General features: G+C 45.2%; 1 protein-coding gene across 2 annotated transcripts in view; it reads left to right on the top strand.

Annotated features, from left to right (window-relative positions):
* The window catches only part of LOC120054475 (uncharacterized protein C1orf21 homolog), a 28,242-nt gene extending 4,337 nt beyond the window's left edge, over positions 1–23,905 (top strand). Inside the window, exons 2-7 of one of the 2 annotated variants that reach the window (XM_039001898.1) lie at positions 8,184–8,345; positions 11,980–12,109; positions 19,676–19,761; positions 21,305–21,375; positions 21,974–22,034; positions 22,313–23,905. In XM_039001898.1, the coding sequence (XP_038857826.1) occupies positions 12,019–12,109; positions 19,676–19,761; positions 21,305–21,375; positions 21,974–22,034; positions 22,313–22,360 (357 nt within the window). In that variant the 5' untranslated portion in view covers positions 8,184–8,345; positions 11,980–12,018 and the 3' untranslated portion in view covers positions 22,361–23,905. The remainder of the gene's footprint in view (positions 1–8,183; positions 8,346–11,979; positions 12,110–19,675; positions 19,762–21,304; positions 21,376–21,973; positions 22,035–22,312) is intronic. The other variant, XM_039001897.1, reaches the window with a different exon arrangement.

Here is a 23,905-nt window from a genome sequence, read left to right as displayed (position 1 = left end):
TAGCCCACCCAACTACCTCATCCCCATATTGTTATTTGTTTTTCTCCTTTGCACCCCAGCATCTCTACTTGCACATTCATCTTCGGCACATCTATCACTCCAGTGTTTAATTGCTAAATTGTAATTATTTTGCCACTATGGCCTATTTATTGCCTTACCTCCCTAATCTTACTATATTTGCACACACTGTATATAGACTTTTCTATTGTGTTATTGACTGTGTTTGTTTATTCCATGTGTAACTCTGTGTTGTTGTTTGTGTCGCACTGCTTTGCTTTATCTTGGCCAGGTCGCAGTTGTAAATTAGAACTTGTTCTCAACTAGCCTACCTGGTGAAATAAAAATAAAATACATATTTCCCTGGCATATTACATCATTAATGCAGCTGCTTACAATACATTTTTGGACTCCCCTTGTTGTGCTGTCCTCACTTGAACAGGAAGGTGGTGTGGTGGTCCTTCTTGTTGGCAAATTTTGTCACCAAACTTTATCAAAGGCTGTCATTCTCTGGATTTATAGTGCTTTCAAGACAACTGGAAACTCAGGAAAAAAACAAGGTTGAATCATGACGTCGGTGATCTTCAAGTCAGTCAGAGCTCTGGAAAGAGGCCCGAATTCCCGACTTTTCCCAGTCGGAGCTCGTTTATTTTTAGTTTCTAGTTGTCTTGAACTCACTAGAGTCTGAGATTTCCGAGTTTAGTTGTTTTGAACACGGCAGCATGGCCAATGTATTCAACCTTTTCTGGCCATTGGTGTTGAGAGTTTATCCTTTTAAGCTTGTAAAAGAGATGCTTAAACCCAGACTTAAACCACACACCCACTCCAATGAATAGCAGGCTAGTGATTGCTTTGCAATGCTTGCAGTTAGTCACTGATTCCTTCTAAACCACTCATTGTTGAATTTGCGGTTACCAACTTGTTATTTAATGTTTATGTCCAATGGCCGATGAGCACCGATACGTTTTATCTGTAATTTCTCTTCGATTGAAAAGGGTTTGCCAGTATATTGTCAACTTTATTCATTATGACGACTAAGATTTTGAAAGTATGAGGTTGACATGATCAGTCCAATCAAAGCTACTGTAGATATAACATGATTTGAAATCATTGTATCTGTGGCCAATGACCGTGAACCTTCTTTGATGTACACTTCTAATGTAACTTTATGGCAGCACCCAAGGAGCTTTGAATTTTTTTAGCTCTGCCCCTAGATTTCGAGCCCAACCACTAACGGATCAAATGGCCTAACCTAAATGGCGATCTCTCCCCCTAGATTTTGCGGTGACGTAGGGTCCCCATAAGTGACAGAATACTGAGCCAATCACGGCGCAACTAGAGAACATTACCAACCCCTACACTCCGTATTTTCCACTTGCTGCCCCACCCCCACAGAAAGCACTGAGCCAGGCTGAAACACCTGCATTTTGGAGCTGCCTTACTCAAGAAAGCAGAAAAGAGACCATGTTTGTATGTAACTTTATTAACTCAAAGATTTGTTTTTTAAATTGTTTGCAAACTGTTATATGACACGTATTAATGCCAAAATAATATTTAAAATATATTATTAAAATTTTTTGCTAAACATGAATGACGTGTTGCCACAGACAAAATTTATTTTCCAGACATTGAAGTTCAATTTAGGCTCTGAATAAAAGGTGAAAATACATATTTTCCAGGATGTTGAAAATATGTATTTTCCAGATGTTGACATCAGGTCCATTTTCGGTTCTGAATGAAAGTTGAATTTTTTATTTATTTATAGATGCCTATGTTTGGACCAAATCAAGGCCTGTCCAGACCGGACAAAATCTGAACCAAACATAGACTCCTATGATTGGTTCAGAGTTTGTCTGAACCGGACCAAAAACCAATGTCCGTGGATGTGGAAATCAAGGCCGATCTGGACCGCACACACAAAATATGCATTTTTCAATGTCTTGGAAAATGTGTATTTTAAACGTATGGAAAATGTGTCTTCACCTTTCATTCAGAACCTAAATTGAACCTAACTTCAATGTCTGGAAAATACTTATTTTACACGTCTTTTCAATGTCATTTTGCTTACTGGGACTATTGTAGTTTTGCAGGGCCCGTTTTTGGGGTCTTGCTAGGGTATGCTGCAATGGAATTTTACGAAGGCCCATCCATGTAGTAGGTCCACCATTTGTAAAACAGGCCGTTGAAATAATTTCATTAGTCCTGATTCCTGTGACTATTCAGTTTGGCTATTTTAAGCTCTGAATATCAGCTACCCAACTTTATCAGGAGTTATCTTGAGCCTATTTGCAATGTTTACACAGCGGGAAATGCAGAAGTATTTAATTTTTCGCTATTATCAGCTTGTCAAACTTGAAAGCACTGATCATGACAATTGAGTGAAACTCCCGGACAACAGTTGTGATTGTCCATTTTAGTTTGACCTGTCCTGTTTTTAGGATATGTTTGTTAACTTGACAACGCATTTTTTATTTAATTGGGCACCATTTATGTTCGGCTATTTGATTGGAGAAACCTGCATGATGTAAAAAGTGTCCATCTCATTGCGTTGTCGTACATTTATCTCTAGCCTGTAGGCTACAGAAAAGGCCACATACTCTTTCTACCATATCCTATATCTGCGACATGATTTATGTTTATTTTTTGCCGGAACGTTGGTGGAGCGCAGCAGCAATGTCTCCAACAGCATCCTGGAGAGGAGTGCTGGGAATGGATAAGCAAAATATTTTGCACCCCTGCTTTTGACAAAGTGGGCACTGTTTATCACTGGGCGGCATCAGTGCTCACCGATAAGCCCATATGCCACTGGTCGTCATCCGTTGAGGAAACTCTTCCTTTGAAGTCAATGAAAGCTGCTTCACGTCCAGCGTCAAAGAATCGCGAGGTTCAATTCTTGATGGCTGACGCTCACATTGATTCTATCTTGTGAATTGAAATAATGAAATCAAGTTGATTTTGGTTGCATATGGCCTCGATTATACACCACTGGTTATTTTACTAAGATTTATGAAGTCAATAAGCTACTACTAGCTAGCTAGCCAGCTACATTGACTAGCTAGGTTCACATTGTAAACAAAATAAACTTTATTAATTGGAGAATAATTTAGTACAACCACTAGCAAAAATATGAGTATTTGTGGAAAACTGGACCAAAGCTATTGTACTTGCGCATAATCGATGAATGTGATACATACAGTAGGGCACTGTTATTATTGGGGTTCTGTGTGTCCTGACTGCATGTGTGTTAGTACCTCTGCACATGCTATTTGTGGTAGTCGGTCATTGGCATTGCCGAGTGGCATTAGGTTTCAAGTTAGGTGTATTGCAGTGCAGAAAGCACTAGGCCAGCACAACCAGATCCCTCTAGGTACTGACTCACAAAGCTCAGGCACTGCATGATGCACATTGCTGTGTGTGTGTTTGTCTCTCCCCCCACTCTGAGTCGGTGTGTACATAGTGTGTATAGAGTCCAGTGGTACATGGGGCAGGCCAGGGTATGTTTCTTCCTTTTGGACAGAGGTAGGCTTGGGCAACACCCCGGTATAAACAGTATATATCAAAATAGTTGGTATGATTTTTGCCTTGCGGGGCTGCTGTGGTGCGTGCCAAGCTGCTGCTTATAACTTAAACTTAACTTATAGTAACTAAGAAATCTAAGATGTGTCAAATTAAATATATCCAGCTCAGGGATATGCATTTGGTTTGCTAAGTGGCTGGATGTGAAGATCAAGCTTCGTGGTTACAGCAGATACATTCAATCCCCTTCTGGATCAAGATCCAGGTATTTTATTTATTGCGCCCCTTGTGTGCACATTCGGTAATACCGTATACCCTGGTATGGTACAGAGACGGTATGACGGTATGGACATCTGGATGTCGCCCAACCCTAGGCAGAGGGACTTTGCACATATTGCTTGTTGCTGTAGCAAGAGACCAAATCACATTTTATTCGTCACATGTGCCGAATACAACAGGTGTAGACTTTACCGTGAAATGCTTACTTACAAGCCCTTAACCAACAATGCAGTTTTTAGAAAAATAAGAGTTAAGAAAATATAAACTAAAGTAAGGAAATGAAAAAACGAAAAGCGTAACAATAACGAGGCTATATTCCGAGTCAATGTTCAGGTTAGTTGAGGTAATATGTACACCAGCAGTGCAGAGTGGTGCTGGAGCCTGGAGGCGTTGCAGAACAGGGCCCCCAGAACAGAAAATAGGTGTTGCTCTGTTGCAGGCCAGAACCTGGACCACACGCTATATATGGATCTCAGAGTATAAGCAGATAGGACACTGGAGAGAGCCTACTAGTTTGCAGTGCAACAACACAAGATAGTGACATGATCTTCTCACAAAATGTTATTATAATTTGACAGGAAATATGCAACACCATTTTGAGACATGATTCTGCTTGTTTGCACCTACTTAAAGGTAGCCCATCTTCCAACTCTATTCTATTATTCAGCTTTTCCACCCTGCAAATTAAATAATAATTACCATACAGTCCCACCCTGGTCAGTCACACACAGGAAGCTGCTTCACTAATTATCCTACTGCAGAGACTCAATTAAATCCAGATTGAAATATACTGTATCTGATGCAGTGGTAATGATTTCTAATGAAAATTCATGGCCATACTGTATTTGTCCGCCCAGACTTGTCAGAGTGATTCGGACGGATCTGGAGCAGCTGAGTGAAAGAGAACAACAGGAGGGGTTGACCTGAGCTCTGCTGTTTGTTGATCTGGGAGGGCATGTCTGGGAGGGAGCAGGGAGCCACTCTAGAGAAGGTGATAACATGGTAAATGAGTTAAGACACTACTGTACCAGGACAGTGATACAGTCTGATACACAGGCCAGGCCACTGTGATAATAAGTCCATAAATAGGGTCAGGAGTGTAACCCTGACCACATGACATGAGAGAAATCTCTGGTCCTACTGTAAAACTCCTGGCCCTAATCCTCAAAACTGCCCCGTGGGAACACTGGGGCTCGCATTCATTCTGTGGCTTATAAACGAAATAAAACATCACACAACAGATTACACACTAGTCTACCACAACATATCTACAATCCAGAATCCATAATACAGCAGTATAACAATGTTAGTGTACCTGTGTGTAGAGTGTATGCTAGCATGCGTGTGTGTGCCTCTCTTCACAGTCCTCGCTGTTCCATAAGGTGTAGTTTTATCCACTTGTTTTGTTCTTCACATTTTACTGGTTGCATGAGTTACTTGATGTGGAATATAGTTCCATGTAGCTATGGCTCTATGTAGTACTGTGCGCCTCCCATAGTCTGTTTGGGACTTGTGGACTGTGAAGAGACCTCTGGTGGCATGTCTTGTGGGGTATGCATGGGTGTCCGAGTTGCGTGCTAGTCGTTTGAACAGAAAGCTCAGTTCTTTCAACATGTCAGTACCTCTCACAAAGACAGGTAGTGATGCAGACAATCTCTCCTCAACTTTGAGCTTAGAGGGATTGAGATGCATGTTATTGAAGTTAACTCTCTCGTGTACATTTAAGGCCTAGCTGTGCTGCTCTGTTCTGGGTCAACTATAATTTGCCTATGTCCCTGTTTGTGGCACTGGACCATATGACTGGGCAGTAGTTCAGGTGGGACAAAACTAATTTGTTTTGTTGATAACAATGTCAAGGAAGCAGAGCAGCGCTTTATTATGGACAGATCTCTCCCCATCTTCGCTACTGTTGCATCAATATGTTTTGACCATGACAGTTTTACAATACAGGGATGTACCAAGCAGTTTAGTCTCCTCAACTTGCTCAATTTCCACATTATTCATTACAATATATATTTTTTGAGGTTTAGTGGATGATTTGTCCCAAATAAAATGCTTTTAGTTTTTAAACTAGTCCTAAATATTTCATTTCTTGCCACCGATTCTAAAACTGACTGCAGCTCTTCTGTTGCAGTGATTTCACTTGCTGTGGTAGCTGACGTGTATAGTGTTTCAGCATATATAGACACACAGGCCTAACTCAGTGCCGGTGGCAGGACATTAGTAAAGATTGACAAAAGTAAAGGGCCTAGCCAGGGTCCGACAGAAGGGTCTGTGTTGATTCTGGTGGCTCCCCGTTAGCGCAGAGACAACCCCTCTGTTGGTCGGGGACCCGTGGCGGGTACCATGTCGTCGATCTATTATCCCAGGCATACGGGAGCGTTTGCCACTCACGACGGCAGACAAGAGAGCTGTGTGTTTGGCCCCTGAAAGGTGGAATTTTGATGGCTAGGGGTTTATATCCTCGACCATGATTACGACGATACAGTCGGCACGTGTCTTCTACGAGAGGGTTGTATATGTCTAAGTCGCGTGCGTTTGAGGGTTGGTTTATCCTTTTCAGAGTAGACATTTTGTTGTTGCTTTAGCTTTTCCAACAGGGCCTTTCTTTTTCCAAATTGCAGATTTATATGGCTGCCATCTCGGCATGTCCTGATTGACGGCTCTACTCCCGTGGCAGAGCGTGAGTACACAGTTTCCAGGTTATTGCTGGAACCTATGGGTTTATGCCTTGGGCTGCCGTGGACAATAGACTCTGGTCAATGCTATGCAGAACGTGTGTACGCCTTTACCAAGTCACGACCAGATGTCCAGTTGTTTTGGACTTGCGGTTCCTTGTCCGAGTTCTGACATTTCAGGCTCGCAAGGTAAGTGTTGTTCTTGGATCCATGGGGTCTCTGGACTTGGGCTGCAGTGGCAGCGGGTCAGTGTGCATAGTCAAGTTGCAGCAGGTTCTGGCTCCCTGTATGGTGCTCTGACAGTTCAAGCGTCATGAGGCTCTGACCCTATTTTGGAGCCTGTGGAACATGTGTGCTTGGGCTGCCGTGGGCCTCCTATTTTGGTACCCTCTTAGCCGTCTTGCAGCATGGTTGTATGTCCCCATAGTATGTTACAGAGTAACCGACTAAAAGGGAACGTACAGTTGTGAATATAACTACTGTTCCCTGAAGGGGGGAACGCGGTATGACATTTTTAGGACCGCGCCGTCAGGGGTTTGAGCTCGTTCAGGTGAATATGATCGGTCGTTGACTCCCTATAGTGTGTCCGGAACCAAATTCACCATTTCAGTTTCTGTTTGTTTACAGGGTTCACTCAAACCATTGTTTTAAGCTTTGTTTTACTATTGGCAGTTACAGCTGATTTTGGGATTGTTTATCGATTTGCTCTCCTTAAATATGTCATCTGATTTTATTAGTTTCAATCTCTGAATTGTTTCATCTAACTTTTCGCCGCCAGTTCCTGATATCAGGACATAGAAACTACAATCTTGTTTTGTTGTATAGTCATGACTGGTTCGAGACTGATATCATTGCTACTTAAAGCGGATCCAAGTTCAGTTTTAAGATCCACCGGCGTCATTGGCTGGACATTTCTGACTGGTCTTGGAACTGTGACAATGGGCAGCATCTCCCCTCTTGGCTCAATGGGATATGTAGTGATTTTGCCAACAGAGCCAGATATGTACACACTCTTGTACCCATAACCTTTTTTCAACTGACTATCATATTTGTTGATTTTAAATCAGACTTTATTAATATGAGTAATCCAGGAATGTCACGAGTTAATTGACATGAAAACTTGCGAGGAAAACAAACAACTGTACAGATCGCAATGGTAAAATGATTTCCTGACATTACGAGTCAGCGGAGCTAATCCTCCTCGCCAATCTGTACCTCGTTCCTTTAACTGTACGTTTTCCCTTTTCTGAACCTCTCTCTTATGAAACTGTCCATGTTTCCTCTAGCTCCTCAGGGCTGCGACTGAACACAAGGGCAAATTAATCTGAACTTTAACTCAACATTAGATTTCAATGACTCTTCTGATTAACGAGGTTATTAACAGTGGCCTCTGAGCTCTGGTCATTCACTCCTCTCTCTCTCTCTCTCTCTCTCTTCCTTCTCTCCCCCTCTCGCTGTCATGCCCTAAGCCACAGAGCAGACGGCACAGGAAATACATTGAGCCATGCAGCCATCTCATTTTCAATTTGGCTGGTTTTATTGGCCTGACAAAAGAAGTACTCCTGTCCTGGTGCTAACGTGTATGCAACAATATGTCTTGAATCTTTTCCTTTTCCTTTCTGTATCTGCCTGACTGACAGTCTCTCTCTCTCTCTCTCTCTGTCTCTCTGTCTCTCTGTCTCTCTGTGTGTGTGTGTGTGTGTCACATGACAGTTCTCCCAAACAGAGGAGCCGTTATTTGTACATCGTCCTCCCTCCCCCACAGCCACTTCTTCTCGTGCCCACTACAATGGAGAGAGAATGAGAAGAGGTGCTCCAAGCAGAACATGAGAATGGAGACGTGCACAAAGAACAATAACACCACACTCAGAAGAGGTATTATTTTTCTGAGGGTGTACGAGGTTACGAGCGCGTGTGTGTTGGCACAGCTTGCCGGCTTGTCAGGCTGATGTAGTGTTTAAACTGGGACAAGGGAAAGCGGTGCGGTACATGGGTTTGCTGTTGGCTAGTGTAAATATTATGGTGATTTGGCTCAGGAGTTGTCCTTTTGTGTCAGAGAGAGACAGAATGCAGGGTTTCTTACTTTCAGCCCTGGTACCACTGCTGACTTTGTCCCTGTCACTGTCATCATGGCTGACGATAGGCCTCAGAGACCGGGCCTTTAACCATACTCTGAGGCCCTCCTTTTGCTCCTCCAGGGTAGGCGGGCCTGCCCAGCCAGTTTTTCAGGCTCTATGGTGGCTGAAAGCTCCTGGCACAGCTGTGCACTTGAGAAGGTTCACACACACTACTGAGCGTGTGTCTCTTTGAACATGGCATTTTACAACACACACACACACGCGCAGAGCGGTACTCTACCTGCAGGTCTATGATTAGTGGAGCTGAGGGGTATGTGTACACACACACAGAGCGGTACTCTACCTGCAGGTCTGTGAGTAGTGGAGCTGAGGGGTATGTGTACACACACACAGAGCGGTACTCTACCTGCAGGTCTATGAGTAGTGGAGCTGAGGGGTATGTGTACACACACACAGAGCGGTACTCTACCTGCAGGTCTATGAGTAGTGGAGCTGAGGGGTATGTGTACACACACACAGAGCGGTACTCTACCTGCAGGTCTGTGAGTAGTGGAGCTGAGGGGTATGTGTACACACACACAGAGCGGTACTCTACCTGCAGGTCTATGAGTAGTGGAGCTGAGGGGTATGTGTACACACACACAGAGCGGTACTCTACCTGCAGGTCTATGAGTAGTGGAGCTGAGGGGTATGTGTACAAGCGCGCTTGCATAAACACGTGCACACAAGCTCCGCAAATCAAATCACATTTTATTTGTCACAACAGGTGTAGACCTTACCGTGAAATGCTTACTTACAAGCCCTTAACCACCAATGCAGTTCAAGAAATAGTTAAGAAAATATTTACTAAATAAACTAAAGTAAAAAATGTAATTTGAAAGTAACACAAGAAAATTACATAACAATAATGTGGCTATATACAGGGAGCTTGTGCATGTACACATACCCCTCAGCTCCACTACTCACAGACCTGCAGGTAGACTGAGACTGTGTGTGGGGTTAAACACTAGAATGTGGCTTGTAGCTTTTTGTTGATCCCTTGAGTAAAAAGCATGATTTAAGCAGGTATACAGTAGTTGTAGACCTTTGGTATAATGCAGAGAGAGGCCTAATGGCAGAATACTAGAAGTGGGTTTGCAACCTGCATATTTGTTAGGCTTAACTATCTCTGCCCTTGCAACGTGTGTGTATTGATATCATCAAATGAGAGTGTGTGTGTGTCAGTGTGTGAGTGCTGGATCTAGCTTGTGTCAGGGTCTTAGCTGGCAGTGTAAGCTTGTCCCATTGACACCCTTCCACATCTGTTCCTAGCTGACAGGCCTGCATTGTCCACATCCCCTCTGTGCAAACTCAACGCTGTGCTCTACTAACACACAGCCCAAACACCACTATTGACCTGGCTAGGATGGCACATCGAGGACAGTGAGATTGCTAACTAGACATCCATTCATTGGAACTGGGATTTTCAAACACTTATGGCATACGATTCAGTCAGGAGGAGAGCTAGAGGTTTTCGTTCTCTCTATCTATCTCTCTCTCTTACCTCACACCCGTCTGCACGCTTAAGAAATGTGCCCAGCCAGACTCCATGGTCTGAGCCATAATTGAGTTTCTCCAGCTCAGACACGAACATGCAGTCCACAGTGCCTGGGCTGCAGTCCACAGTGCCTGGGCTGCAGTCCACAGTGCCTGGGCTGCAGTCCACAGTGCCTGGGCTGCAGTCCACAGTAATAAATGCATTCTACAGAAGATAATGGTATAGGAAACCTACAAAATAATAGCAAGAACCCCCTCTGCAGTTTAGAAAATGCTGTCATAATGCTGTGCTGATAAACATTTACAATACATGTTTAACATTAACAGTGCCTGGGCTGCAGTCCACAGTGCCTGGGCTGCAGTCCACAGTGCCTGGGCTGCAGTTCACAGTGCCTGAGCAGCCTGGGCTGCAGTCCACAGTGCCTGGGCAGCCTGGGCTGCAGTCCACAGTGCCTGGGCAGCCTGGGCTGCAGTCCACAGTGCCTGGGCAGCCTGGGCTGCAGTGATAAGGGACTGAGGTAGGCCTCGCCACCAGGCCACAGGTGACTCTGTTGGTTACCAACCCATCCTCTGTAGTCAGGCAGAATTGGGCTGCTGCCAATGAGAGAGCCGTGTGTGTGACTAGCCCCCCCCCCCCCAGAAGAATCCCTCTCACTCTCTGGACCTTTCACAAAGACCTGTGTAAGCTCCCCTCAACCTCAGAAGATGAATGCTATTTAGCCAAGAAAGCTGTGAAAGACACACACACACACACACACACACACACACACACACAATTCTCAAACACGCATGCAAATAACATACGCTCACACTATTCAGTCTGCACAGAGACAAACACTCCTCTCTGCACACCTGGTGCTTTGTGCAGTGGTCAGACAGCTGGCTGGAGGAAGGCTGGGTCTGAAGTAAACAATGTCCTCCTGTCAGCTTCAAATGAGGGGCGGGACACAGAGGAGGGACACAGAGTAGGAGTGTCAACAGCCTTTTGATGCTCTGGACCATTTCTCTCTACTCATCTATTCTCTGGCCTCCCATTTACTCTCTCTCTCTCCTTTTTCCTCTACCTCTCTCCAACCTGTTTCTCTCTCTATTCTTCTTCCTATCTGACCCTCTTTTATTTCTCTGTCGGACCGCTCTGTGTCTGTCGGACCGCTCTGTGTCTGTCGGACCGCTCTGTCTGTCGGACCGCTCTGTGTCTGTCGGACCGCTCTGTGTCTGTCGGACCGCTCTGTGTGTCTGTCTTTCTGTGTCTCTGTCTCTGAGACACATGGAGAGAGGGACACTGAGAGAGATGCACATAGAGAGGAGAGACACACACCCACACACACACACACACACACACAGAGACCCAGACAGACTCGGAGAGACCCAGACAGACTCGGAGAGAGAGAGAGGGAGACCTGCCTCTGTATCCCTGTCTGTCTCTGTATGTATCCCTGTCTGTCTCTGTATGTATCTGTGTCTGTCTCTTTATTTGACTGGCTGTGGGTTTCTAGGTGTTGGTGGTGGCTGATGCTGCCATGCTGTGTCTCTGACAGTGTTTTCCTTTATGCCTGTGACAATAGTGTGTGTGTGTTCCTGACAGTCTGTCTGTGACAGTATATTGCCCGTGACTGACAGTCTGATACTCTGTGCCTGTGACATTGTGCGTGTGACTGACACTCCTTCTCCTCAGTGACAGGCTCAGAGGTTGGGATTGTGTAGCTTTCTCCCAGTCATCATTAAAATACAATGCCTGTGTCAACCAATGTAATTATCTGTCAACAGCTGCTATGGACTCTAACTTTGTCTCTCTTTCCACTCTCTTCTCCCACCCACCTCCACTCTCTCCTCCCACCCACCTCCACTCTCTCCTCCCACCCACCTCCACCACTCTCTCCTCTATCCGTCTCTAGGTGAGAGTGCGATGAGGAGAGGAGCCAGAGAGTGAGGCGATGGGCTGCACCTCTGCTAAGCAGGTGTCGGCCGTGCCCAGCGACGAGGAGGGCCGGGGCAAGGCCTACAGCAACGGAGACCTCTTCACCGGTCAGTACACAGTATCATAAAGTACACCCTCTACATTCCAGCCGCACCTGTAGCCGTCTCTATATACACCTGCCTGTCTAATCTCTCTCCACGCTATACCAGCTGCTGACCAGGCTTCCTTTACCTGTAGAACATCGTCCCCATCTGTAGCATGTCCCGTAGAAATATAATTACACATCTGTAGCATGTCCCGTAGAAATATAATTACACATCTGTAGCATGTCCCGTAGAAATATAATTACACATCTGTAGCATGTCCCGTAGAAATATAATTACACATCTGTAGCATGTCACGTAGAAATATAATTACACATCTGTAGCATGTCACGTAGAAATATAATTACACATCTGTAGCATGTCACGTAGAAATATAATTACACATCTGTAGCATGTCCACTCCACACACACTGGCCTGTTGGCTATGTTATCTGTATTACCTCTCCTCTAGTCTCGCTCTATACCCAATCTCTATTCTACAAGGGCAGCTTGACTATTCCACCTTTTTAGTCTGACTTTTTTAAATGAGTACATCAGGCTATATATTTTATTAATGAATGCCAAGTTGCTGACATGGGCAGTGCAGATTTCAGAAAACGTCAATATGTGTCATGTTACCCATTCTCTTTCTCTTCCTCCCTCCTACCCTGTGTGAATACTACTTGGTGCAGTAGCCTCTAGGATAGCTGTGTGGTTTTGGTGTTCTGTCCTCTTAGTACTTAATGTTTTAGAGCTTGGACATGGTGAGAGGGTTAAGAAAGTGTATCTAGTTAACAGCATCAATTATAGCTGCTTGCTGGGCAGGTTGGGTGCTGTGGCTAGGATTAGAGAGATGGGATGAGGGATTAGAGACCGATTTAAGAATTAGGAGCAACACGCTGGAATACCCACACCGGAAATGGCAGATGATGAGCCACAGGCGGCATCGGTCTGTTCTCCCTCTCTATCACTATATTCCTCCCTCATTCTCTATCACTCTTTCCCTCACTCTATTACTCTCTCTACGGCCTCCCTCTCTCTGTTGGACCCATAGTCATTGGTCTGACCTTTGTGCCTCTCTCTCTCTCCTTTTCCTTTTGACTTTCTTTTTGACCCTCCCCCTATCACTCTGTCCCTCCCTCTATTAGTCACTCCTCTTTTTCTTTTAAGGAATGGCTGCATCGTGACACTTGATTGGAGGAGGAAGGGAAATATTCCTTGAGAGAAGATGACGTGGATGAAGGATTCTCTTTTTCCCTTCTCGGTTCATCTATCTCCTCCTCCCTTTCCTCTCCAGGGCCTCACTTTCTTGTCTTTCTTCCTTCCTTCCTCTCCCTCTCCGTATTAAAACATCTCCCTTCTTCTCCATGTCCTCCCCGGCTGTTCAATGACTCCCTCCCTTCCGCTCACCCTCCCTTACCTTCCTCTCTCCCTTATCGCAGCATTGGGTCACGGCTCCCTGCCCTCCTCCATCCATCGATACCTTACTCACACAACAGGAAAGGCTGAGCTCCTTTACACAAACACTGGGGGAATGAGAGAAAATGGCAACACTTTCTGATTAATTGTGTTGCCTTTAGCACGTCATTTGTTGTCTTGTTGCAGTTTTACGATTTGATTTGTAGTTGGCCAGACTGTTGTGAGTGGGTGTATTGGTTGTATTGTAGTTTATATATAGTCGCTATGGGGCTATAGTTGAATGGACATTCAGAACTGCGAATGCAAAATGAAGCCTCACGCAGCGCACTACATGATGTAATTCAGGACGTATCTAACTGATTTTACACTGAACAAAAATATAAACGCAACAATTTCAAAGATTTTACTGAGTTAGAGTTCATATAATGAAATCACTGAACTTAAATAAACTAATTAGGTCCTAATCTATGGATTTCACATGACTGGGAATACAGATATGCATCTGATGGTCACAGAGGGTGTATTCAGATCCCTTCCCTTTCTCCACATTTTGTTACGTTACAACCTTATTCTAAATCTGATTAAATACATTGATGAAGAAAACAATCTACACACAATACCCCATACAGTGAAATTAGGTTTTTAGAAATGTTTGCTAATTTATTACAAATAAAATACCCCATAATGACAAAGTGATAACAGAAATACCTTATTTACATAAGTATTCAGACCCTTTGCTAGGAGACTAGAAATTGAGCTCAGGTGCATCCTGTATCCATTGATCATCCTTGAGATGTTTCTACACCTTGATTGGAGTCCACCTGTGGTAAATTCAATTGATTGGACATGATTTGGAAAGGCACACCCAGTTGACAGTGCATGTCAGAACAAAAACCAAGCCATGAGGTCGAAGGAATTGTCCGTAGAGCTCCGAGACAGGATTTTGTCGAGGAACAGATCTGGGGAAGGGTATCAAAAACATTCTGCAACATTGAAGCTCCCCAAGAACACATTTGCCTCTATCATTCTTAAATGGGAGAAGTTTGGAACCACCAACACTCTTCCTAGAGCTGGCTGCCCGGTCAAACTGAGCAATTGGGGGAGAAGGGCCTTGGTCAAGGAGGTGACCAAGAACCCGATGGTCACTTTGACAGCGCTTCGGAGTTCCTCTGTGGAGATGGGAGAACCTTCCAGAAGGTCAACCATCTCTGCAGCACTCCACCAATTAGGCCTTCATGGTAGAGTAGCCAGACGGAAGCCACTCCTCAGCGGTAGGGACTGGAAGACTAGTCAGGGTTGAGGTTAAGATGAACGGAGCAAAGTAAAGAGAGATTCTTGATGAAAACCAAACAGTGCTCAGGATCTCTGACTGGGGTGAAGGTTCACCTTCTAACAGGACAAGGACCCTAAGCACACAGCCAAGACAACACAGGAGTGGCTTCGGGACAAGTCTCCGAATGTCCTTCAGTGGCCCAGTCAGAACCCAGACTTGAACCCGATCGAACACCTCTAGAGACCTGAAAATAGCTGTGCAGCAACACTCCCCATCCAACCTGACAGAGCTTGAGAGGATCTGCAAGCTTGTAGCGTCATACAAAAATGTCTTAACCTGTTTTTGCTTTGTCATTATGGGGTATTGTGTGTAGATTGATGAGGGGGGAAACAATTTAATCCATTTTAGAATAAGGCTGTAATGTAACAAAATGTGGAAAAAGTTAAAGGGTCTGAATACTTTCCAAATGCACTCTACCTTTAAAAAAAAAAGTGTGCATAAAAAAAGTCAGTATCTGGTGACCACCATTTGCCTCATGCAGCACAACACATCTCCTTCGCATAGAGTTGATCAAGCTGTTGATTGTCGCCTGTGGAATTTTGTCCCACTCCTCTTCAATGGCTAGGCGAAGTTGCTGGATATTGGCGAAAACTGGAATGCTGTTGTACACGTCGCTTCAGATCTATCTGGCCGGTACAGTTGAAACCGGGATTCATCCGTGAAGAACACACTTCTCCAGCGTGCCAGTGGCCATTGAAGGTGAGCATTTGCCCACTAAAGTCGGTTACAACGCCGAACTGCAGTCAGGTCAAGACCCTGGTGAGGACAACGGGTGTGCAGATGAGTTTCTGACAGTTTGTGCAGAAATTCTTCAGTTTTGCAAACCCACAATTTCATCAGATGTCTGGGTGGCTGATCTCAGATGATCCAGCAGGTGAAGAAGCCGGATGTGGAGGTCCTTGGCTGGCGTGGTTACATGTGGTCTGCGGTTGAGGCCAGTTGATTGTACTGCGTAATTCTCTAAAACAATGTTAGGGGCAGCTTATGGTAGAGAAATTAACATTTCATTGTCTGGTGGACATTCCTACAGTCAGCATGGCATTTGCATGCTCCCTCAACTTGAAACATCGGTGGCATTGTGTTGTGTGACACAACTGCACATTTTATAGTGGACTTTTGTCCCCAACACAAGGTGCACCTGTGTCATGATCATGCTGTTTAATCAGCTTCTTGATATGCCACACCTGTCAGGTGGATGGATTATCTTGGCAAAGAAGAAATGCGCACTAACAGGGACATAAACAAATGTGTGCAAAATTGAGCGAAATAATAAGCTTTTGTGGGTATGGAAAATCTCTGGCATTGTTTATTTCAGCCCATGAAACATGGGACCAACAATTTACATGTTGCGTTTATATTTTTGTTCAGTATAGATTACGTGTGCATAAGAAACATCCTCTTTAGACTTGAGCTGTAAGTAATATGAGAGTAATAGTCTCTACTAGTATGAGATCACATAAGCCCCTTTCATTTCGAAACGGCTAGGAAAATAGTGGAATATAGTGTTGTTACCTGGCCAGGCGGGCTTGTAGGGCAGTAATAATGATTCCTGATCTGACATAGTACATTGTTAGGTAACCAACCCAGGCAGTAGAGAACGACCAATAGTTGTTGTTTTTTTAGGTTCGATACCGGTTTTGGGGGTCAAGGAGGCCGATGGCCGATATTCAATATCATTAAATTGGAAAATGTTGGTGACAAAATGTCCCAGTGACATCAATTTTTGGTAAAAACAATCTAACTACATAATGGTAATTATTTTATTTATTTGAATGATAAATCTTGATAAACTGGGTGAATTTAAGATGGCATTAGCCTAATCTCACAATACAGGTGATTGCATATTCAATAGGAGTGTGTGCATTACATTGAGTTATTGAGCTTATTCTGACTGATCAGTGGAGTCAATGGTGCTACAGATGACAAACAATCTGTTTGTCTTCCATGTGGGACTTACACTGAGTGGACAACTTTAGGAACACCTTTCCATAATAGACTGACTAGGTTAAAGCTATGAACCCTTATTGATGTCACCTGTTACATCCAGTCAGTGTAGATGAAGGGGAGGCGACCGGTTGAAGAAGGATTTTTAAGCCTTGAGACAATTGAGACATGGCTTCTGTGTGTGTGTGCCAGTCAGATGGTTAATGGGCATGACAAAATATTTAAGTGCCTTTGGACCGGGTATGGTAGTAGGAGCCAGACGCACTGGTTTGAGTGTCAAGAACTGCAACGCTGCTGGGTTGTTCACGCTCAACAGTTTCCTGTGTGTATCAAGAATGGTCCACCAACCAAAGGACATCCAGCCATCTAGACACAACAGTGGGAAGCATTGGAGTCAACATGGGTCAGCATCCCTGTGGAACGTTTTCAACACCTTGAAGTCCGTGCTCCGACGAATATAGGCTGTTCTGAGGGCAAAAGGGGGTGCAACTCAATATTAGCAAGGTGCTCCTACTGTTTTGTTCACTCTTGTGTATATTAGCGTACTGATCAACAACATTTGCATAGAAGCATCACTCCAGCATGTCACAACTGTATGGAAGGACATCATATAGGCACTGTTAGTTTGACAATCTAAATTAACATCTATTCAGTGCAAGTGGGTCCAATGTCATGACTTGTGATCACGGATGCTTATTTTCAGTCATCTGTGATCTGGAAAAAGTAGCAGCCAGGATGAAATTCAAAACAACTAATCTAGCCAGCTCGCTAGCACAGTAGCTAACACATCAGATGAAATGGTTGGTTATCTATAATCTTTGCTAACAGGTCACATAGCTTTCTGCTTAGCTAGCTAGCTTGCTTATTGCATGCATGTCCAGGCACGTCAGCACAAGCCTTATTATTAGTGGATTAAACTAAACTGATACTTGCAACAGGAGTTCGATTTTGGTCAGAGTCTGTTAATCCGTTTCTCAGTACTGCACCTTTCTATTGGAGAATGAGCTAGCTTGCTGCTGCTGCTGGTTTTCCCCTCATCAAATCAAAGTTTATTTGTTGCCTGCACCGAATACAACAGGTGTAGACCTTACAGTGAAATGCTTACTTACAGCACATAACCAACAGTGCAATTTTTAAGTAAAAAATAGGTATTAGGTGAACAATGGGTAAGTAAAGAAATAAAGACAGTGAAAAATAACAGTAGCGAGGCTATATACAGTAGCGAGGCTATATACAGGCACCGGTTAGTCGGGCTGATTGAGGTAGTATGTACATGTAGGTATGGTTAAAGTGACTGCATATATGATAAACCGAGAGTAGCAGTAGTGTAAAGTGGGGGTGGGCGGGACAAAATGCAAATAGTCCGGATAGCCATTTGATTACCTGTTCAGGAGTCTTATGGCTTGGGGGTAAAAGCTGTTGAGAAGCCTTTTGGTCCTAGACCCAGCTAGACATTCCACAGCATTGTGCAGTGCTCGTGGCTCAGGTGGTGAGTGGTGACTGGCATAGCAGCAGTTTTGCTATGTAGATGGACAATCGGCGGGAGGGAGCCAGGCAGCCTGGCCAGGCAGGGGGCTCTGACTGGCAGACTGCAGAAAGGAGCGAGTGACAGACTGCCCTGACCACTCCTCAGCCTGACTGGGAATGGACACACACTCATGCGCAAACTGACACACACACTAGTTCCAACTGACACACAGCCACTCAGTCAGCTCTTAAAGGTTGACACAGAGCTCCAGCTCCTAATGAGAAAGATGTCCACATTAGAGAATCAGTTTTTCTCAAAATAGAATCGCTTTCTCTGTCATTGTCCCTAAAATGGCCCTGTCATCATCAAGACGAAGCAAGCAGCCCTGTCGCCTCTGTTTCACCCCATCGTCTGTCACAGTCAGTGCCAGTGGAGACGCACACTCACTGATACACATCCACTCCAATATGGACAAATGTAGGCAACCTGGTCCCAGATCTCTGTGCTTTAGCCAACTGCCTGTTATTGTTATTGTCATGCCATACAAGGACATACCTGGACAGATCTGGGACCAGGCTAAAAGAAAACAGATGGGAATAGATTTTTTTTAAATGTACATGCAATATAGTCATTTTCCTCCGTCCTTATAGGTTAATTCTTAATGTATTCATGTCCCTTTAATGTCTGCTCAGTGTTAGTCATTTTTCTCCTGTTACCTGTCTCTGTTACTAAGCCACAGTGACTGATGGTTGATTCACTGTGTGTTGTTTGAGGTAGTGTGTGTAGGCGTGTTCAGGCGGGCTGCTTTGCTCTGGCATGTTTACATTCCCCAGGCAGCAGAAGAGAAAACGACGTGTTCTTTCTCCTCCCTCTCTCTCTCCATCCCCCGTCTCTCCTCATAGTTAGGCCTGTCTGCCCTCTAGGGTGTCTGCTCTGATGTTGATGTCTTTCACACACTGATGACGCACAGTGTGACACACACACACAGGTGATACAGGTGTCAGGGAGGATGCTGCGTCTGAGGGACTGAAGCACAGAGACAGACGAAGAGAGGATAGAGTGAGTGAGACTGTGTGAGGAGGGAGAGATGAATAGAGTGTGTGTGGGACGGTGAGAGGAAAAGGAGTAGAACAGCATACAGGCTGCAGAGACAATTCAAATAGACTGACTGCATATCCCACCCTCCCACTCCTTCCTATCAGTCATATGAGTCTATTTCAGAGAAAGGGCCAAATACACAGAATCCAGTTGATAATACTGTGTGTGTGTTGCTTTATCAGACAACTGGATATCTACTCAGGAATATAGTTACCTGTTTTTCTGTCCACTGTTGGGTGGGGTTTCTCTGTGTGTATGTGCAGTGCCACTCGTATGCAGGAGTAGTTTTATTTATCTAACTGTTCTCTGTTTTTCTCTCTCCATACAGACGAGTACAAGATGAAGGGAGTGGAGGAGGTGAAGTACATGCGTGGAGAGGAGGACCGGGTGAACGCACGCAACCAGGAGAACCTGGTGAGAAAGGAGCCACGCGCGCACACACGCAGTCTGACTGTTCATCAACACACAGAAAACACAGTCCTCTTTGACATTCTATCAACACATGCAAACAGACAGTGTTTGTGCTAAATGCACACATCCACAGAAGCCCCCCAACCCAACACACACAGCCATGGTGCCTCCCGAGCAGGTAGAGACAACGTGTTGGCGTGTATGGAATGTGGGAGTTTCACTAAAGGCTGTTTTAACCCCTTCCTTCATGGCCTATATTTTGTGAGCAATAGCTACGATTTATTCTTTCCTACAAACACTGTAAAATAACCAGGAAAAAGTGCACACCCTTTTGGATGAGGTAACGATTGAAGGAAAGGAATCAAAACTCTAGAGGAATGAAACTCCTACCCTACTATTGATTGTCATTTCAGTGTCTCTTTATTCCACCATTGTTGTGAATGTGCTGCCGTCGTCATAGTCGCATTAGTTTCGACATATGCGACAGCTGGCTTAAAACATGCAGCAGAACAAATGTCATTTTCAGAAGTGACTTTGACTATTTTTAGAAAGCTTAACGGGAACTACTCACAGGGGACTGTTTCTCACAGACGCACATTTTAATCCTGCAGAGTCAAAGTGCACACACCAACAAATAGATTTATTTGTGACGCTGCATATCCATGAAATGCCTGTAGTGAGCATACGCAGTAGCAGAGTGATCTGAAGGCTGTGGAGAGGGCAGCTCCTAGTTTAAAACATGCTAAACCCTTGGCATGCCATGCTCCTCCAAAGCACAGCCAGCACCTCTAATGATCCAGGCCGGTGAGGAGGTTTTTCCCCTGGTCAGTCCCTTTTAGCATCCCAGCCAGCGTCTGGGTCCAGGCAAGAGCAGGGCAGACCAGGCTCTCATGCACGAGATCTACATAGCAGCCTGTCTCTTCCCAGCACCAAGGCTACAGCAGCAGGGGTAGGCAGCCTGTCTCTTTCCAGCAGCAGGGGTAGGCAGCCTGTCTCTTCCCAGCAGCAGGGGTAGGCAGCCTGTCTCTTCCCAGCAGCAGGGGTAGGCAGCCTGTCTCTTCCCAGCAGCAGGGGTAGGCAGCCTGTCTCTTCCCAGCAGCAGGGGTAGGCAGCCTGTCTCTTCCCAGCAGCAGGGGTAGGCAGCCTGTCTCTTCCCAGCAGCAGGGGTAGGCAGCCTGTCTCTTCCCAGCAGCAGGGGTAGGCAGCCTGTCTCTTCCCAGCAGCAGGGGTAGGCAGCCTGTCTCTTCCCAGCAGCAGGGGTAGGCAGCCTGTCTCTTCCCAGCAGCAGGGGTAGGCAGCCTGTCTCTTCCCAGCCTTAGGGCCACAGCTGGGCCTGGTAACTCTTACCTCCAGCCACAGACCTGTCAGTCCACTTAACCATAAGGACACACAACACAGCAGGGTACGGATGTTTCCAACCTTAGGGCCCTGGCTGGTGGGGCAGGTAGATTCTCTCCCCCCAGGTCTACTACATGGGCAGATTGGGGTTCGGGGGGCTCTGTGTATAATGTCGGGTCAGAACTATGAGCTGATCTGTGTGTTTCAGGAGAAGACCTCTTTACAGTACAGGGGGAAACCGCACAAAGAAGGCTCTGGAGCCAACGCCAACAGGACAAAGTGAGTAAAAACATGTTTGTTTGTGACAAAGTGAGTGTAATAATAAAATGTGTGTAATAACACTGAGTATGTGTGCACATGTTATCAGCTAGTCATTGGTGTTACTTATAAAAAGCACAGCAATGATTGTTATGTGTTCATAAATGGTATCAGGCAGTGTGATTTAAATCAGTGTGTTATCACTATAGTGGAGCTGGGAGCTGAGTGGCTAGTGTCTTTTGTTTCCAGACATGTATTGTGGCTCTGTTTCTGTTTGGTGACATTGTGAGTAGATTAGCATGGGTGCTGGAGCTGTATTTAGTTTGCGTTTGGATTATAGACCTTTGTTGGGAGTACTCCATAAAATGATTATTCAAATTCCTCCACAACCACGAAGGCTCTTGCCGAAGCGGGGGTTTAGAACTGTGTGTGTGTGTCCTGTGTGGGGGTGTAATGGAAAATTCTAGTGGTGTGTTTGTTGCCTCCCGTTTCCTCCCCCTCTAACTTCCTCCCTCGTTCTCACTTTCTCTCCCTCCCTCGTTCTCACTTTCTCTCCCTCCCTCGTTCTCACTTTCTCTCCCTCCCTCGTTCTCACTTTCTCTCCCTCCCTCGTTCTCAGTATCCACACATCAGAGAGCCAGCAGGAGTTCTTCAGGATGTTGGATGAGAAGATTGAGAAGGTGAGGGGGGGGGGAGCGGGAGGGACCAACCAGCAGGACCTGAACATTTTAAAGAGACAGTCTCCTGTGAGATTGGGGGCTGCTAAAAGCCAACTCTGACAGGCAGGAAATACTTCAAATTGAGATGCATTCAGATTAGGACTTTAAAAGACTACTTTAGTCCTATCAACTCACCCCTGTCTTATCTAACTTCTCCATTTATCCTACGGAGATGCTATCTGTCCTACCTCTCATCACTCTCTTCTGTCTCATCTCTCTCATCTGTGGTGTGCCCACAGGGACAGGACTACTGTTCAGAGGAAGAAGAGGCAGAGGATGGGACATAGCAAACAAGGCCTGACTCAACCCCCTACAGAGAGCCTCCCAGAGTGTGTGCGAGTGCATGTTCGTCTGAATCAGTGTGTGTATGTATGTTCCACTGCCTTTGTATGTGATTCTGTATGTGTCTGTGTGAGCATGTAGGTTTTTTGTGTGTGTGTGAAAGAGCGATGGATAGCTATTCTCAAAGACGGTTGCCCCCCTCTTTGCTGTCGTCCCATTGGGCCCCTGAGTGGATTACTGGAGGGAGAGACGAACGAGGAGACATACAGACAGACATGTGGACTCACTGCCCTGCAGGACTATGGAGAGACGCACATGGAGACAGACATACAAACAGACATGTGGACTCACTGCCCTGCAGGACTATGGCGAGACCCTCCCCTCTACCCCAACTACCACCCCAGTGAACTGTACTGTGGTCCCTGGTCCAGCTTTGTGTATACCACCCCCTCATGACAACAACATGGAGAAGGAGGACGAACAGAGGAAGAATGAGCATTATGGGAGTCTGGGAGACACCCTCCTGGTTTCCACCCTCCATGGCCCTTACTATTGTGCTTCGCCTGTGAGGAGCAGAGATGTGGATAGAGAAAGAGGGGTGCTGGGGAGGGGGAGGCACTTCCATAACCCCCATCAGACGACGGAGGCTCGCTGCTGCAGTGGGCCAGAGAGGACCCGAGAGAGGGGAGGGGGGAAAGAAAAACCTAGATATTTTAATAAGAGAAAGAAGAGTCAGTGAGTGGCTTATTTTGAAACTCTGAACTCCTGCCTTTTTGAAGGACTTTTTTATTATGTTGATCCAGTTAATTATTTTTTGTTTATTTTAATGTTTTTTTTTGCTTCTATCATAGTGCATCACCTCCTGCAGGCTACAGCTCTATAGGTCAGAGTTCCTGTGTCACTACACAACCTGTCCTCTTAAATATACCCTCAACACTAATATACCAGACCCTGGCTATGTGAAACACACTCAACTTCATATTCATAGATGCAGACACAGAAGTGCACGCTCATACATACATACAGACACACTCTCATACAGACAGACAAATGCAGATAGACTCATATATATATATATATACACACATATGCCATTGTATTCCTGTCATTCTTCAGCAGCGTGTTATGTAAGTATGTTAATAGGCTGTGATGAGGGTTTTGGGTGAATGTTGGAAGCAGCAGCTGTGGGTTTCTGCTGCTGGACTTATTCATGTGCACTTGTAGTGTTTATTACTCTTTCCTCTGCATTGGTAGCCCAGCCTCCACTTCTCTTCAACTCAGCAGTATTGACGCTTACTGGCAGCGTGGAGTCACCCTCTGTTGACACACACACACACACACACACACACACACACACACACACACACACACACACACACACACACACACACACTGCCTTTTCATGGAGTGAGAATTGAGATTCAAAGGAAAAGAGGTGTGGTTGCCTGGGAGACACAGCCCTGAACGTTATTCTGTCATCATTACTAGATCGTTCCTTTTTCATTTGATTCAGTACTTTTTGTTTTTCTATTAAAAATAATAACACAGGA

Source organism: Salvelinus namaycush, chromosome 10 (genome assembly GCF_016432855.1).
Source record: "Salvelinus namaycush isolate Seneca chromosome 10, SaNama_1.0, whole genome shotgun sequence".
NCBI classification, from domain to species: Eukaryota; Metazoa; Chordata; class Actinopteri; order Salmoniformes; family Salmonidae; genus Salvelinus; species Salvelinus namaycush.
The sequence above is the reverse complement of the archived record's forward strand: the minus strand, read 5'-3'. Positions and strand labels throughout refer to the sequence as shown.